Source organism: Cydia fagiglandana, chromosome 18, assembly GCF_963556715.1.
Source record: "Cydia fagiglandana chromosome 18, ilCydFagi1.1, whole genome shotgun sequence".
NCBI lineage: Eukaryota > Metazoa > Arthropoda > Insecta > Lepidoptera > Tortricidae > Cydia > Cydia fagiglandana.
The window spans coordinates 12,905,724-12,924,499 of NC_085949.1; the positions used below are offsets into that span (position 1 = coordinate 12,905,724).

The 18,776-nt window shown below is 37.9% G+C and overlaps 1 protein-coding gene across 1 annotated transcript in view; it reads left to right on the forward strand.

Moving 5' to 3' along the window:
* The window catches only part of LOC134673182 (hemicentin-1-like), a 246,486-nt gene that overhangs the window by 192,978 nt on the left and 34,732 nt on the right, over nucleotides 1-18,776 (forward strand). Inside the window, exons 6-8 of the mRNA XM_063531137.1 lie at nucleotides 2,234-2,344; nucleotides 7,294-7,500; nucleotides 18,307-18,452. Of these exons, the coding sequence (XP_063387207.1) occupies nucleotides 2,234-2,344; nucleotides 7,294-7,500; nucleotides 18,307-18,452 (464 nt within the window). The remainder of the gene's footprint in view (nucleotides 1-2,233; nucleotides 2,345-7,293; nucleotides 7,501-18,306; nucleotides 18,453-18,776) is intronic.

Genomic DNA, 18,776 nt, shown 5'->3' on the forward strand with positions numbered 1-18,776 from the left:
TCATGTGACTCCTCCCAGGCTTCGAAAATATTTTTAACTAATTCTATTCCAGCGTCAATTGTCGATCGACCGCGAGTGAATCCAAATTGCTTATTGTGCATCAAATTGTTGTTGTTAAAATGACTAAGTAACTGTGACAGTATTAATTTCTCAAAAATTTTGCTTAGTGTAGGCAGAACTGAAATGGGCCTGTAGTTAGTGGGATCAGTCTACCCGTCTTAAATACCCGTCTTAAATATCCGTCTTAAATATAGGAGTAATTTTACTCTGCTTCATCAGGTCTGGAAACTCGCCACAGTCGGCGCAATTGTTGAATATTTCTACTAAGTGAGGCACTAATAATTCAATTAGGGATTTAATTATGTGAACAGAAACCCCCCAAAGATCACTAGCTTTTTTGACATTAATAGAGCGAAATGCCTTGAGTACTTCTAGGTTAGTCACATGATCAAACTTAAATTCTATTAAACACTTTGGCAAATTTTTTTCTAACATTTCAGCGGCAGATAAACTTGATGAGTTAAGATGCTTAGTCATGGTAACTGGTACATTAGTAAAGAAAGTTTCAAATTCAGTGGCGACATCTGTACTAGATTCTATCAATTTCCCGTTTACGTTTAACCGGTATGTGGTATTTGTCCTGTTTTTACGACCAGTTTCCTCATTTATTATTTTCTATGTCGTTTTAATGACGTTAGTACTGTTTTTTATCTTATTGCTCAAATAATTACATTTAGCTATACGACAATTCAATTTGAAGCTTTTAGAAAACTGTTTTACATATTCTTTAAATTCGTCACCCGTTCTATAGCGCCGTTCCTCGTAAAGTTCGTACAGTATTTTCCTTTGATTATGCAAGTCTGCAGTAGCCCACTCACTGAAGCGATTAGCACCGCCACACACAACCGATTTACAAGTGAATATTTTAGTATACTCTTTTATGAACACGTTGAAAAATGTATTGTACATGTCATTAGTACCTAATTCAGCAGGCAAAAGTGGTAACTTAAGAGCAAGGCTTTTTCTCATTCTCTCCAAGCGTTCCGAAGTTACTGGTACAAAGGTAATTCTCTCCTTTGAAAGACTTAAACCCCGCGTTCGATCAAATGTAATTAACTGACCCAAGTGATCTGATTCCAGAGTACTGATCACATTCTTACTAATGGGCACAATATCAGTAAAAATGTTATCAATACAGGTAGCGCTGGTAGCAGTCACTCTTGTAGGCTCCATAAAGGTATGATTTAATCTGAAAGATTTGAATAGACTTATCAAGCTAACACTTAAGGAAGAGCTTTCCAAAACATTGATGTTGAAGTCTCCACACACAACAATTTGCTTTTTAACGTGGGATAGTTTAGCTAAGGCTATTTCCATTTTCTCTTGAAACTTATCAAAACTGCCCAAGGGTGGCCTATAAACACAAATAACAATGAATTGATCTAGTTCTACGGCGGCTATTTCAACTATTCTTTCGACAGATAAGGACACAATATCTTTACGTTCTTTGAATTTTAACTGGTTATTTATAATTATCATAGACCCCCCATGTACAGATTTAACTCTGTTAAATATACTACCAAGCTGATGGTTGCTAAACTTACTTGCCAGTTACTATAAAAAGCTCGTATATCGTAATGTCATGTCACGTTATGTCTCGTAACGTTTGCAGTACATTGCTGCACGATTAATTTTCAAAAATTAGCTACGGGGTCATAATTTAGTGTAGGTAACTACACGGTACACGGGTAAATTCTGGGTCAAGTTTGATTTATCGCCCGTATTGGATTTACACACTATTTTGAAGTAGGTAGGTATATACTACAGTTAACCAATACATATTTCCTATTTATTAAATAAATACTAACTATAAAAATTGTAAAACACTGATTTAAACTTTCACGATTTCACGCGTCCTCGAAATCTTAAAACCTAAATACGCGATTAAGTCCCGTCACAGACAAGACATCCTCCAGACTGAGCATAGTCGCGCTACCCCCTCTGCCACGCATACGGTAATTTTATTACATGTTCGAGTTGAAAGTGTCTTTGTGTGGCGTCCGTGTCTTTGAACGGACCAATCACGGCGCGGGAATTCGCTCACCTCGTCCCGCGCAGCCCCGCATTTTTGGCATCATCGGTTGCATGAAATAATTGCTCTAAACTCAGTCTAGAGGATTCCTAGTCTATGAGTTCCGTTGTGCAATTGAATAATGTATAAAAATTGTTGCAGTGCCTCCGCATCAGATGCTGTTATACGACAAGTCGGGGGCAGACGTATCAGGGGTCGTGGGACCTTTAGAAGAGGGCTCAGCCTTAGTACTGGTCTGCGAAGTTAGGGGTGGTAAGTAAATCTACATTTTCATTATATTTTCTCAATAGGATTTTATAACATGCAAATGTATAAGATTATAGACCGACCGCTTAAATGAGTCCTCGTCTCCGCGGTACGGGGGCGACGGGGTAGGACGACTAAGGTCGGCGGGGGAGGTGTGGGCGCCGTACGCCTGCCGCCCGCACCTACCTACCCCATCCTACGTCGTCCTTCCCCGTCGCCCCCGTACCGCGCAGGCGAGGACTCATTTAAGCGGTCGGTCTATAGAAGTAAATAGTTAATGTTCTACAAATAATCTAACGAATGTTCGTAATTGATGTACCTACAAACACCGTTGTTGAACGTTGCGAATGTTGCAGTTCATTGATGGGTTGATGAAACTACGTACCCTAAATTGGCTTTAAGTACCGAACCTCGGCCTATCTAGAATTAAATCATAATTTTATTATAAATTGTATCACGGGTGCTTAATAATTCAAGATTTAGTAAGGAGTACGTTTTGTATAATTTTCATTAAAATAAAATTAAGCTAAGTTAGGGACGGATAGCAAGTGAATTTGGATGATTCTAGAATGTTTATTTTTAACTTAAAAAACTATTTTTTAACAGTTCTAACACTTTCTAGAATTAAATATGTATTTCTTGGTTTTATTATTTGTTTATTTTACTCGGGCGAAGTTGAGCAACATCGGAGAAGTTAGGGTACCATATGATAGATAGTTTTGCCAACCCTTATAATCAATGAATTGCAACATTCATAACGGTGTTAAGAAAATTGGACAAACGAACATGATATACGAACGTTGCACTGCGATATTATTTATTCAATGTCACGTGACCTAGAAAACTCTTTTATCACACCTCTACGTTTCCGCCCAGTTTCCTCCTAAGCCTAACAATATCTGTTTTAACTTTTTAATACTATTTTTTTTTTATCCACACATTTGAATACGCCGATATTTTTCAGTTCAAACCCTACAATTTCTTTCAAAAGAAAAACTCTGCCAGCTATTATTGTATAATAAATCTAGTTAAAATAATACACATTTTTATATAAAACATTCAAAACTGTAAAAAAGAATTTTGTACAGCGTGATTGTGTTAAATTTAGGCCAGCGCTTGAAATTTTGCAATATCCTATTCGCGCGCTAAAAATCTATGACGATATTTTTTTGCCAAACTAGGTACACATTGATAGAATTGCACTACGCACGATATTGAAAATTCTATTCCTTGAATCTAGTGGTGTACCTATAGCATAGTATTTTATTAAAATAAGTTCGAGGAATATTCTCAATGTATGTTGAATAGGAATACCAAATTACAAAAATATCATTGAAGAGGACTGACTGTGGAATATCTTTAGAAACAATTAATTATTTTTCGATATGAAAGTCAAACTCAAAGATACAATAGGAATATTTAAATAGATATTTAAGGCTCAATCTAAAATATCTTGTTCAATCATCTGAGTACGCCTTATTCTAGTAGTCTAGCAGAGTGTAGGCAATTCTAAGATTGATATCAAGTTTACCCAATCGTTATAGGTTTTGGAGAAATTTATACCATTAATTAAATATTTCTCGATATCAAACTCAAAGTCACACGGTGTTCCCACCGCTCCATCATCACAATTGTTTGACTCAGGCAAATATAAAATCTATTCATAGGTACTATAGCAATATTTAAAGATATTTATTTTAAGACTCATTCCTAAATATCTCCTTCTAACATTTTATTATATCTCATTTTGATAGTGTAGTACCGCAGAATACACAGGCATTGATAAGATTGACATCAAGTTTATCCAATCGTTAATATGTCGAGTAATCTATACCATTAATTAAATATTTCCCGATATGAGAATCAAACTCCCAATCCCCCAGTGTCCGCGCCGCTGCATCATCACAATTGGTGAGCACACAGGCAATGATAATCCGGACGGAGGACTGGCGGCCCGCCAACCGGCCATACTGCGGACTTTTCAATAAACCCATTCGAATGGAATATCTCTTCCAATGTTGCCATAAAGGAAATCAAGCAGTAGAAAAATTTAACCGAATTGTTCATTATTCCGGTTATTTTACGCTTTTTAGAAGTAGTTTCGGAATAAAAGGGGTTGTTCGATGAAATGGTTAGATTAATTAATCGAACTAGCTGTATGTAGATATTACCTATTGTATAGTGTAGGTAGGTATATTACGCATCTCTGACAATATTTCCTACACAAAATAGACACTTTTATCGTTCTTGGTTTGCGCAAAATATTAAGCAATACAAACATTTTTACTGTTCAAATAATACGCAAATTTTCACATCGCGTGAGGTTAGGATTTTAATTTTGAAACTACTTAAACAAATATAGTTTTAGTACAAATATGTATCAAATAACTACGTTAAACAATATTACCAATTTTGAATAAAATGCCGTCATTAGGTTACATATACATATTTGCCTTTTAATGTATATTGACGTGTATATTTATCGGCTTTTTCAAATTCTTTTTAATAAATAGAATTCAATGTTATAATTTCAAACAGTTTGACATGCAAAATTTAGACAAAAACTTGATCCCTGGGTATTACAGGTAAGCATTTCCCAAACTGTAGAGTTTAAGAAGAAAAATCGGCCGCCGACATAGATTCAAATGAATACAGATGTTGACCAATGCTGCTTGACTTTTTCTAAATAGATCAGTGTGGGTTGCCTGCATCGGCCAAATAGTAAACGATGTGATTGCTTATCGACACATCGGCGTCTCTTTGGGTCGTGGCCAAGTCTACGCTATTGTACTTCGAGTTAGACCACTTGCCCATATGAATCGTTTAAAAATTATTATCCTATAAAATTTAGTAAATTTAGTCAGAAATAGTTCAGTTTAGTTTTGGTTTGGGTGAACATTAAATGAAAAGAAAGAAATTTAACTCTTTCCTGATTGAAAGTATATTTACTCACATTTATAGACGGGTCTATCGCGAATTTGTTTTATTACCTTTATTTACTGATGTTTCGACACAGGTTTCACTGGTCGTGGTCGCGGCTAACTGATGCCCCAGCAAAATGTCAAAACAGAGATTTGTGCAAGTACCCGATGAAAAGTGTATGAAAAAGTATGGGGTATTCATCACATTCTCAAACCACCCACTACTCATAATGTTAATTATTGTCAATAGTCCGACACACAACACACACAATATCCACGCACACAAAAAGTAAAACAAAAGTAAATAAGTAAGGTAAAAGCACAGGGCGGACACGCCATACATCGAAAATCATTTGCGTTTATATGTGTGCACGGCACGTCTGTACACGCGTCATTGTGTGAGTAAGTGGCTTAGGGCTGACTCGTGCGGCGCGCGGCGGGGAAGGCGAAGCCGAGGTTTGCCGAGGCCGGCCGAAGGACACGACGAGCGGCCCGCTGCGTTGCATAATTCGACCGAAATACGTAAAATACAAAATATAGGTTTATGTTTAACAAAATATAGGTTTATGTTTTATTTCGCTCCAATTGTTGAATTGGCTTTGTCAGTTTATAGTCCTGCACGTACTTGGACTTTCAACACGCCATTATTAAATGTACCTTATTGTTGATGCCTATTGATTATTTTATATAACATACTTACATAATTATTTCTTAAATTCTTAAAATTAAATTAAAAATCAAACGCGAATGTCCCGCGACCAACAAGTTCTTTTTTGTGAAAAGAGTGTTAAACTAAAAATAAAACATTTACGAGGAATATCTGTGTAGAAGGTCTAGCTACCTTAGGTACTTTAAATATTAAATGTTGGCTTAACATTCACAAATTCAACGAACGGGTTTTAATTTATATGATATTATTATTTTTACGCAAAAGTATAGCCTTATTTACTGATACATATTTCGTCTCTTTGTAAAATTATATTATTATTCATTTCTACAATAAGTAGGTATCCGTACTACCCGTACATCGCACAATACACCGGCATTTTGAACATTGCGTCATCGCGTCGCGGCGTCGCTAGCCGAACTGAGCGTATGTCAGGAGTCCGTCAGAACTCAGTCGCGGGGCGAGGTAATCCGAGTCGGGGCAGGGCGGTGCGTGTCCGTTCTGTATGATAATACTATTACTTATTCTGTGGTAAAAGTAAAGTGAAAGTATATTTATTATAATATTATCTAAGAAGTACCTATAATAATAAGTATCTATAACAAGTGCGGACCGAACCTTACGAGGGTATGGCTGACTACACAACAGGGTCATAACAGAATGTCCAAAAACCATCCATTGTGTTCTAGTCGCTACGTGAAATTCCGTCCCATGGCTCCAAGGGATAAGCCCACAATATTTCGTTGAAAGGATAAAACTGAAGTGATGTCCGCGGGATTTTGGGATAAGGAAGTTAGTAATGAAACAATATTGTTACAAATGGTTGTGTCATCGAATATACAGAGTGAATGATCGTAAGCGATAAAAACAATAAGAGATAAGTTTGTTCTAAGGTACTACAGGTTCTATCTAAATAATTACCTACGTTTGTAATTTTGAAAATGGCAAATATTCATAAGAACTTCATACTTTAGCAACTCGTAGGCTACTACAACGCTTACCAAGGCATCTTGTATAGGTACTGTTGCTACGGTAGGTATGGTTACAAAAGCAAGGCTGTTTCGAACAATCCCAATTTGATCCCAATGCATATCTTATAGTATGTTACTTACTTCAAAGAAAAATAAAAGTCTAAGCATATTTATTGTAAGACATTTTCTGTAATCTGTAACGTGTTTTTTCTTGCGAAATGCATCCTACTTCTTTTTTGTCTATGATAAGGCTCTTAACCAATCTTAACAATTTTTCTGCTCTACACACGCCATAACCAAACCACAGCACAGCATAACCAAAGTTTGAACCAACGATTGACCACCACACACAAGGTTAAACCATTTGTTGTAGATTTCAATTTATTTTGTTACCAGGTCGCCCAGAACCAGTAGTATCCTGGCTGATCGACGGCCTGCCAGCCCCGCAGTACATCGGTGTGAAGACCGACACACACGTGGTCGTGAACAGACTTGAACTTCAGCATCTAAAGCGGGAAGACTTGAATACCACGTTCAAGTGCCGCGCGGCGAACACGCATCTTGTCCCGCCGCAGGAGAAGGTTGTTAGGCTGGAAATGAATCGTAAGTATAACCATAGAGAAATATAGTAAAGATAAAGATCATTGACCAACGAGCTATGGAGAGGGCTATGCTCTGAGTTTCTCTACGTGATCGAATCAGAAATGAGGAGATCCGTAGACGAACTAAAATCACCGACATAGCCCACCGGATTATCAAGCTGAAGTGGCAATGGGCAGGCCACATTGCACGCAGAGAAGATGGCCGATGGGGTCAAAAAGTGCTCGAGTGGAGACCACGGACTAGCAAGCGCAGCGTAGGACGTCCACCCACAAGATGGACAGACGACCTTGTTAAGGTCGCCGGAAGACGCTGGATGCGGGTCGCTTCCAACCGGCATGTATGGAGGTCCAAGGGGGAGGCCTATGTTCAGCAGTGGACGTCTTATGGCTGAGATGATGATAATGAAAGATCATTGAATAGAGTGCTCACTCCATACATCAGTTTTGGTACCAAAATGACTATTATTTACGCAGTTGACATCTAGCATCGAGTAGCGGAAAGTATGACGACAACCTTCCAATTGGAACATTAGGGCTCATTTAGACGGCGCGCGAACTCGCATGCGATTTTAGTTAGGTACTGATGAAAACCACAATGTACTTATTCTAAGTTCTCGTCAAGTGAAATGTAAAATTTCTTATGAGAAAATAAAATTCTTTAACCCGACATTGCGTACCATTAAGGTTACATCAATTTACTCGACCTATCAAATAACGCAATGTAATAAAACTCACACGATAGTTCTCGCACCATCTAAATGAGCCCCTATGTGCCTACTCGTACTTCAAATATCAAAACGTGTGATGCGATAGTTCTAAATCTAACGCTAAACGGCGATGCAAAAAAACCCGGCCACCGCGAAAAGGCACGACATTGCAACCAGTCGCTAAAATGAAAGTGCTCTTTTCAAATTCAGTCCGACCAGGATTCCCTCTCAAATGGACAAAAAATGCTACAAGTTTTTGAAAGTGTACCGCAGAGTTGCGTAATAGGCTGCCGCAGCCACTAAATTCAAATTATGCCGGAGCGTACATAAAATACATGTTTACGTTTAGACTAGTTCCGTATAACTCGGCCTTCGGTTTCCTTTTAGCGCTTCGCATTAAATTAACAATTTTACTGCTTGATACGTCGTCAAGCTTTGAAATGTAATATTACAACGGCGAGTGACGCGATTGTTTAACAATAAAGGTGGGTATACACTGCGTCTACGCCATGTCAACATACCTTGTAATAATAGTTACTTGCAGCATAAATCGTGTTAAAACATTTCGCGTATTTTTTAAATCTTTGCATTTAAAATTTAAAATTTGATGAATCTTTGGAATATGTATCTATTAAATATTATTATAATTATAAACTGCAAACGTATTTGGTTACATATTTATATTTTGCTTTCTGGGTTAATCACGTTAAAGGCCAGTAAAGATAAGATCTGGTAGGTACCTACCTACCTTGTCTTTACTGGCTTTCGTCTACCTAGTCGAATTGCCAATTTGACAATAAAATTTGGAAAAAAATCTATTTCATCTAGCATTCCCTCGTACTCAATTTAATACCTAGTAGGATCGGCGAGACAATTTTTTGTGTTTGAATTTCACTTTTGCGTTAACACCACACAATGAAATTGACAATTTAATCAGATTGTGCGAATAATTGTCAAATCTGGACTCACTTTTAATTACATACCTACGCATAAACGGAGCACTGATAAAATTAAAGGTACCCCTGTATCGCTTTAAATACGTGCAATATATTTTTCATGAACCGGGCCAGCTTTACTGTAGTGTGAACCCAGCCTTAAGTAAAACTGATGTACTTAAACGATTTACTTTGTGCATGCCATATCATGTTCAGCATATTATAGTATAGCAGATTAGTTCTTGCTACGTCACAAAGGTGGGGCGGCGCCCTAATTTAAACTAATATACCTTCCCTTGTGCTGACTACCTTATGTTCAGAAGGACGTTAGTCACTAGGTTTTTCTATACATCATCATCATCATCATCATCATCAGGCTATAGCAGTCCACTGCTGGACATAGCCCTCCCCTAAAGAGCGCCATAGCGCCCTGTCTTCAGCTTGCCGCATCCAGCATCTGCCTGCAATCTTTCGCAGATCGTCATCCCACCTGGTCGGGGGGCGTCCTACACTACGTTTGCCAAGTCGCGGTCTCCACTCAAGAACGCGTTTACCCCAGCGGTTGTCGGTTCTTCGTGCGATATGGCCAGCCCACTGCCACTTCAACTTGCTAATTCTTTGAGCTATGTCGATTACTTTGGTTCTCTGTCGGATGTATTCGTTACGAATCCTATCCTTCAGAGAAACTCCGAGCATAGCTCTCTCCATAGCTCGCTGAGCGACCTTGAACTGGTGGACTAACCCTACCGTGAGTGTCCGGCTCCGTAGGTCATGACAGGTAGGACGCACTGATTGAAAACTTTTGTTTTCAAGCATTGCAGTATGGATGACGAGAAGACTCGGCGTAGCTTCCCAAACGCTGCCCAGCCTAGCTGGATCCTCCTCTTGGCCTCCTTCTCGAAATTGTTTTTACCTAGCTGCAGAATCTGCCCGAGGTAAGTGTATTCGGAGACGATTTCGAGAAGGTGACCATTTACGACTATCGGTATTGGATCAATGTGGCCATTGATCATGACTTTGGTTTTATCCAAGTTCATGCCAAGATCGATGCGTCGCGAGGCTGAAGCTAGGCCGTCCAGCATCTGGTTCAGCTCCTCTAGCGACTCCGCCATTAAGACTATATCATCTGCGAATCGTAGGTGTGAGATGTAGTCGCCATTTATGTTAATTCCCTTACCTTTCCAGTCCAGCGTCTTAAACATATCTTCCAACGCGCTTGTGAACAGTTTCGGGGATATAACATCCCCCTGTCTCACTCCTCTGCGCAATTGGATGGGTCTAGACTGCTGATCCTGTACTTGGACACTCATGGTGGCGGCTTCGTAAAGACATCTCCACACCTCGATATAACGATAGTCTATTTGGCATCGCTGTAAGGATTCCAGAACAGCCCAGGTCTCGACAGAGTCAAAGGCCTTCTCATAGTCCACAAAGGCTAGACACAGGGGCTGATTATATTCTTCGGACTTCTGTATAATCTGCCTCACTGTGTGAATGTGGTCTATGGTGCCATATCCTCCGCGAAACCCTGCCTGCTCCGGCGGCTGGAACTCGTCGAGTCTCCTAGCGAGACGGTTCGTGACCACTCGTGAGAACAGCTTATAGACGTGGCTCAGGAGCGAGATGGGTCTGTAATTTTTAAGGAGGGTTTTGTCCCCCTTAAAAAAAAAGAGCACCACCAAACTCCCGCTCCACGCCTTTGGAGTTCTCCCACTGTGAAGGACGGCGTTGAAGAGGTTCTGTAATTCCTGTATAACAGGGGCTCCTCCAGCTTTCAAAAGCTCTGATGTTATTCCGTCCTCACCGGGGGCTTTTCCATTTTTAAGCTGCCTCAGAGCTAACACTATCTCGTCTTGGCTGATGTCTGGCAGTTCGTCGGTGTAGTGGCGTGTCAGGGTGGCTCTGGAATCGTGATCGTCTCGTCGGAAATGAGGGGCATGTGCAGCGTATAATTGGCCATAGAAATCCTCAATCTCGGCGAAGATCTCCGGTTTCGACAATACGGTTCTACCGTCGCGCTATACATTTACGTTTATTTATATGGAGAAAGTTTGAAGTCTCGAGTGAATGAAAATGAATTTGCTATGATACAGATTGTTAATGGGTTTCTAACTTTTATTCTTTATAATTAAATGCTACCGAGGAAATGCTCTTCTACTTATTTACCTTTTTTTTTCCTAATATGCATAAAAATAACTACAAGGCTATTCGAACATGCAAAATTGTCATTGAATAATTTTACGGTTTAGACTCACTTGTTTTTCGTCGCTCGCGCGACTGTTAATGCTTTAGAATGGCCGCTCTCCGAAACATGTCGCGCGAGTGACTAAAAACAAGTGAGTCTAAACCGTAAAATTATTCAATGACAATTTTGCATGTTCGAATCAGCCTCCTGAACTATACAGGGTGTCCCAGAATTCGACGTCAAGCCGTAAACGGATGATAGACCAAGTCATAACAGTTATCATAAAAATACAAAAAAAAATCCAACTCATGTTCTTTAAAAATTGAAGTCACTTTAAAAATTGACTAAAAAATCCACACACCCTGATTCAAGATTACACAATAATAAAAAAATTAGAATAACAAGAGTAATAACAAGAGTTAAAGAACCATTACAGGGTGTGGATTTTTTAGTGAATTTTTAAAGTGACCATAATTTTTAAAAAACATGAGTTGGATTTTTTTTTGTATTTTTATGATAACTGTTATGACTTGGTCTATCATCCGTTTACGGCTTGACGTCGAATTCTGGGACACCCTGTATTAACGTTTGTAAAATGCCTTATCGCATCATCTAAGACCTTACTACGCCTGGCATTTACAGGAGACGGGAATCATGATCTGAATAATTCCTTGAAATAGTTCTCCGGTAGATAGTGTTGGTTGGAACTCAGTCTTTCGAGTCTAAATTTGGATAACTCGAGTCTTTTTTATGGAGACGGGAATCATGATCTGAATAATACCTTGAAATAGTTCTCCGGTAGATAGTGTTGGTGGGAACTCGAGTCTTTCGAGTCTAAATTTGGATAACTCGAGTCTTTTTTATGGAGACGGGAATCATGATCTGAATAATACCTTGAAATAGTTCTCCGGTAGATAGTGTTGGTGGGAACTCGAGTCTTTCGAGTCTAAATTTGGATAACTCGAGTCTTTTTTATGATACTCGATGGTTAAAACCTTCCACGTCTTTTAAGCCCCGAGTAAGTAAGGAGCAATTCTTGTACTTATGGTACATATTTATTTATATAAATATATATCAGGGATCTCGGAAACGGCTGTAACGATTTCGATGAAATTTGCTATATGGGGGTTTTCGGGGGCGAAAAATCGATCTAGCTAGGTGTTATATCAGGGAAAACGCGCATTTTTATAAATGTTTTGCGAGTAGGTAAAGCTCGGTCTCCCAGATATTGGTTAGGACTAGTATTAGGATACTTACTAGTATAAATTATCTCCGATGTAAAAACGTCATTAAGTAGAACATAATTGCTTTACCATTTAGTTTCGTTCGATTTTAAAATGTAAAATGAAAAAGAGAAAACGAAAATGAAACAAAATCAATTCTATTTTGTAATGATTCAGACTGCCAATATTATTGTATGGTGCATGGTCTAGAGGAAGAGGTTTAGCATAAGACTCAAAGGACTCGAGTCTTATGCTAAACATTTTAACCAACACTAGATAGAGGCACCTAAATGCCCCTCGAGTGCCCGTCCTGTCACGTGCGGGGCCACAATTCGTTTACCCTCGCAATTGACTGGAGTGTTCCGTGTAACTGACTACTGATGTTCTGAATCATCGAGTTGCATGCTACCTTCCTTGCAAAAAGACATTGAAGAAAACAGCATTTATGGTGTGAATAAAATTAAACATTTTGCGAACTAAAATACGTCATAAAAAGACTTAATTCTTATAATTTATAAAGAAGTAAAAATACTAGAATTATTTTCCTATATGATGGTCATCCTAACCAAAAATATTATATACTATACATATATGCGGGTTTTCTCTATATTAACCGTATACACATTTTTAGGTTTAAGATGTTTATTTCTCAAAATATTACAAGAATAATCATTTTCTGATATATATTTCCTCATTTCCTGTCCAAGTCATATTCTAATCAAATGTGAACCGCAAACTCTCAGCGGCCAGTACGTACAGCAAGAAGGTTATTAGCGGATTAATGTCGCTGATTGGTAGTTATTGACATTATATGCATTTCATCTACACTTAGCTATGTACCATTAGTGTAATAAAGATGACTATTATTTTGTTTACCAGCTTTGATTACGGGCTCTGTAAACGCGTCGTCTTATTTAAATGTAGGCGTAATTTTGTATGTGTGCTAATATGGCCCGAGAATTTGAACGGTAATGTTCCTAAAGGCGGTTTCCATACTAAATATATGCGTTCACTGTGTTACGTAGGTAGGGCTAAAAAGCACAAGTCAAATAATTATACTCACTCGATGTAGTCTAAAGATGTAGTATCATGTTCGGCTGTGAAATTATCCAATTTTCTTCTTTTCCTAGAAAGACAAAAAAGTAAAAAGTTTAGACGCATGACAAATCACGAGCTGAGGTTCGAACCCTCGATAGGTGGATGGATTGCTAAAAGAACGCTTTATGCGTCTAATTGTATGCGTTACGTGTATCACTGTGTGCTCGTATTTATAGGAAGGCCCACTACACCGCAACCGCGTAACTACGACTCACGGAGACGCACACAGACGGCAATGTTTCTGTCTTTGCCGTGGCGCTAGTGCCGCGTGGTGTAAACGTCGCGAATCGCAATATCCTTTTAAGCTATTTAGATGATGAATTGATGACAATGTTTAACCGGTAGATGGAGCGATTATTAAATTTTAGAATGTTTTAAGTTATACGGATTACTAATTAGTACGATCGAGTATATATTAAATTAAGTAATAATTACTTATTTCACTGTGTAATAAATAAACATTTTTACTTACGTTAGTTCCATTGTTTGTTGGAATCTTCCGAGTTGTCTTTTTCGAGATGTCTTCTTTATATTCAATTGCTTGTTACCCATGATAACTTAAAGGTTTTGGTGCACACGGTATATCACTAGGACACACAACACAGCACAGTTTTTATAAGTAAATCTCATATTTGTTTTGGGGACACGTAGTACAGGTCCGTCTGGCACGAGCGCTCAGCCATCACTGTCTCATTTCGAAAGACGGACGGAGATAGAGCATGCAGGCCGAAGTCAATATTTTGTTACGACAGAATTAGTTGATGTTTATTTATTTTAAAAATATTGCCTCTAATTATCGTTTTTCTAAAGCTGTCAAATTATTGTTATAGTTATGATTGATTTTTCTCCTTTTTTTGTTTCATAGTGTCACATAGTAAAGAAACAAGTAAAGTTGGAGTATAAATTCGAATTGGAGGTTACTTTGGGAATAAATTGTATCGAGCGAAGTGTTATGAATCGTGTATCGAAAGCTGTGTTATTAAAGATAATATAATCAAGAATTATATATATTTTTCCCACGTCTACAAATATCAACGTTTCTTAGAAAAATAGGATAATAATTGGGGTATTTTTACATTTCTGGCTCAGGGAACGGCCTTAAATTAACAATTTTACTGCTTGATACGTCGTCAAGCTTTGAAATGTAATATTACAACGGCGAGTGACGCGATTGTTTAACAATAAAGATGGGTATACACTGCGTCTACGCCATGTCAACATACCATGGCAGCATAAATCGTGTTAAAATATTTCGCGTAAGTATTTTTTAAATCTTTACATTTAAAATTTGATGATCCTTAGGAATATGTATCTTTTAAAATATTATTATAATTATAAACTGCAAACGTATTTGATTAAATATTTATGTTTTGCTTTCTGGGTTTATCACGTTGAAGGCCAGTACAGACAAGATCTGATAAGTACTTACCTATCTTGTCTTTACTGGCTTTCGTCTACCTAGTCGAATTGCTAATTTGACAATAAAATTTGGAAAAATTGTCAATTTCATCTAGCATTCCCTCGTACACAATTTAATACCTAGTAGGATCGGCGACACAATTTATTGTGTTTGAATTTCATTTTTGTGTTCACACGACACTATGAAATTGACAATTTAATCAGATTGTGCGAATAATTGTCAAATACTCACTTTTAATTACATACCTACGTATAAACGGACCACTGATAAAATTAAAGGTACCTCTGCATCGCTTTAAATACGTGCAAATATATTTTTCATGAGCCGGGCCAGCTTTACTATAGTGTGAACCCAGCCTTAAGTAAAACTGATGTACTTAAACGATTTACTTTGTGCATGCCATATCATGTTCAGCATATTATAGTATAGCAGATTAGTTCTTGCTACGTCACAAAGGTGGGGCGGCGCCCTAATTTAAACTAATATACCTTCCCTTGTGCTGACTACCTTATGTTCAGAAGGACGTTAGTCACTAGGTTTTTCTATACATTTACGTTTATTCATATGGAGAAAGTTTGAAGTGTTGAGTGAATAAGAATGAGCTATGATACAGGTTGTTAATGGGTTTTTAGCCTTTATTCTTTATAATCAAATGTTACCAAGGGAATGGTCTTCTATTAACCATGGAGCGAGCTCGCCCAGAAGGTGCCTGTTCACTCTTGATTTGAAGGTTGCCGGGTTATAAGAACACGGAAATATAGACGCCGGCAAGGAATTCCATTAAGTATGCATTAAGTATGCATAAAAATAACTACGAGTATTATTTGTAAAGATAAAGTCAACAAACGACTGATTAAATCTGAAGAACCAATCTAAATATAAAAAAATGTTGTAGGTACTAACGACTTGTACCTTTATATCAGTACATCCAGGATAAAGTGTGGTCGATGAAACAACGCGTTAAAAATATCTGACACTGTGGAACACTTTTCCAGATGGATATATATGTATATGTCTGGCTGGATCTACAGTTCGTGCTCAAATTATTCTGATACATAATCTTTTTTGTTAAGCTGTTAAAAAATGGCGCGTTATACTTATCTAACTATACTGTGAGATACATGAGCAAGTAAATTTGAGAAAAAAATGATGACAATTTTGCAAGTTCGAATCAGCCTCCTGAACTATAACGTTTGTAAAATGCTTTATCGCATTATCTAAGACCTTACTACGCTTGGCATTTACAGGAGACGGGAATCATGATCTGAATAATTCCTTGAAATAGTTCTCCGGTAGATAGTGTTGGTTGGAACTCGAGTCTTTCGAGTTTAAATTTGGATAATTCGAGTCTTTTTTATGTTACTCGATGATTAAAAACTTCCACGTCTTTTAAGCCCCGAGTAAGTAAGGAGCAATTCTTGTACTTATGGTACATATTTGTTTATATAAATATATTTAGAGGATCTCGGAAACGGCTCTAAATGAAATTTGCTATATGGGGGTTTTCGGGGGCGAAAAATCGATCTAGCTAGGTGTTATATCTGGGAAAACGCGCATTTTTCAGTTTTTATATATGTATTGCGAGCAAAGCTCGCTCTCCCAGGTATTGGTTAGGACCAGTGACTAGTATTAGGATACTAGTACAAATTACCTCCGATGTAAAAACGTCATTAAATAGAACATAATTGCTTTATAAATTTAGTTTCGTTCGATTTTAAAATGTAATAAAAAAAACGAAAATGATACAAAATCAATTCTATTTTATAATGATTCAGACTGCCAATATTATTGTATGGTGCATGGTCAAGAGCAGCGGTCGGCAACCTTTTAGCAGCCAAGGGCCACATAGTAGTTAACGGAGGTGACGCGGGCCGTACTTTGTTAATATTTATGACTTTATGAGACATTGTCGCTTGTGACTATTACATACAAAATAGCCAAAGCGGCACTCGGGCCGCAAGTGGCAGGTTTACGAGCCGCATGCGACCCGCGGGCCGCAGTTTACCGACCGCTGGTCTAGAGGTTTAGCATAAAGGTAACATTCCATTTCTAACCGCAGCTGCATTACTGTAAATTTTAACAATGGAAATTGACAATGACAGCGACGCGTTCAGTACCGGTAGTGCAGCTGCGGTTAGAAATGGAATGTCACCTTAAGACTCAAAGGACTCGAGTCTTATGCTAAACATTTTAACCAACACTAGATAGAGGCACCTAAATGCCCCTCGAGTGCCCGTCCTGTCACGTGCGGGGCCACAATTCGTTTATCCTCGCAATTGACTGGAGTGTTCCGTGTAACTGACTACTGATGTTCTAAATCATCGAGTTGCATGCTACCTTCCTTGCAAAAAGACATTGAAGAAAACAGCATTTATGGTGTGAATAAAATTGAACATTTTGCGAACTAAAATACGTCATAAAAAGGCTTAATTCTTATAATTTATAAAGAAGTAAAAATACTAGAATTCTTGTCCTATATGATGGTCATCCTAACCAAAAATATTATACCGGGTGTGGCCTATAATATGAGCAAAAAATTTTACTGTAGGCTGTATTCGTCATACTGATCAACATTTGTTCAGCAACTTTTAAAAATAACTTGTAGTTTGATTTTTAATACACTTTAAAAGTTATTCAAAGACGCAATGTATTGCGAATTTGGTTATGTTTAAGGCTTAACAAATAACGTCAATCACAATGATATGGCGTGGCGATGGCGTCCATTGAACATAATATTTATTTTGTATGAAAAATAGGGAGTCTAAATACTTAATAATTTTTAAAAGTTGTTGAATAAAAATGTCACCGTTTGAGGAGTACAATCTATGTTTTAATTATTTGCTCGTGTTATAGGCCACACCCGGTATATACCGCCCCCGGTATATGCCGGTTTTCTCTATATTAACCGTATACACATTTTTAGGTTTAAGATGTTTATTTCTCAAAATATTACAAGAATAATCACTTCCTGATGTTAATTTAAATTATAAATTATGATACAAAAATTACAAAACCAATTCAGAACAACCTAAGTATACAACTATATATAACTATTCTATTACTTGCTAAAAATAAAGCGGGTAGATATAAACAACGAAATATGCATGCACTTCTACTATTTTGGCTCTTTTGAGTTTCGAATTGAATACTGATCATTATCTTACTTACCTCTCTCATACTTTTTTTTTTTCAAATGTGATCATCATCATTAAAATCTAATACGTTCACTTTGTTCCCAGTATCCCCGATCTCCGTGTCGCTCGTTAATCGACCGCAGCAGCTGATCGCCGGAGCAGCCTCGACGTTGCGATGCGTCGCCGAGGGCAGCCGACCGCCGGCGCAGATCACCTGGTTCAAGGACAATAGGAGTCTTGAAAGAGAAAAGGTAAGCTTTTGATTACAACCGATTTTTTGCACCCGAGATAGTTGGCAGGTGAAAAGCAGCCTTAATTTCATTTAAAAACTTGCTTTTTGACTGGGGTTAAAATGGCCGGAGATCTCCGGCCGTAACAAATACGGGGTACAAAATAATTGACGGAGATCTCCGGCCGGGGTAGATATTTGGAGGGGTGCTTTTTTAAAGCTTAGTAGACGACAGATTAAGTACCGCCTACATCACTTTCTAGCAATATAATAATATCAGTAATGAAATATTTTCACTGAAAATGTACCTACTGTAATCCTAATGAAACCACAAAGCTGTTATGAA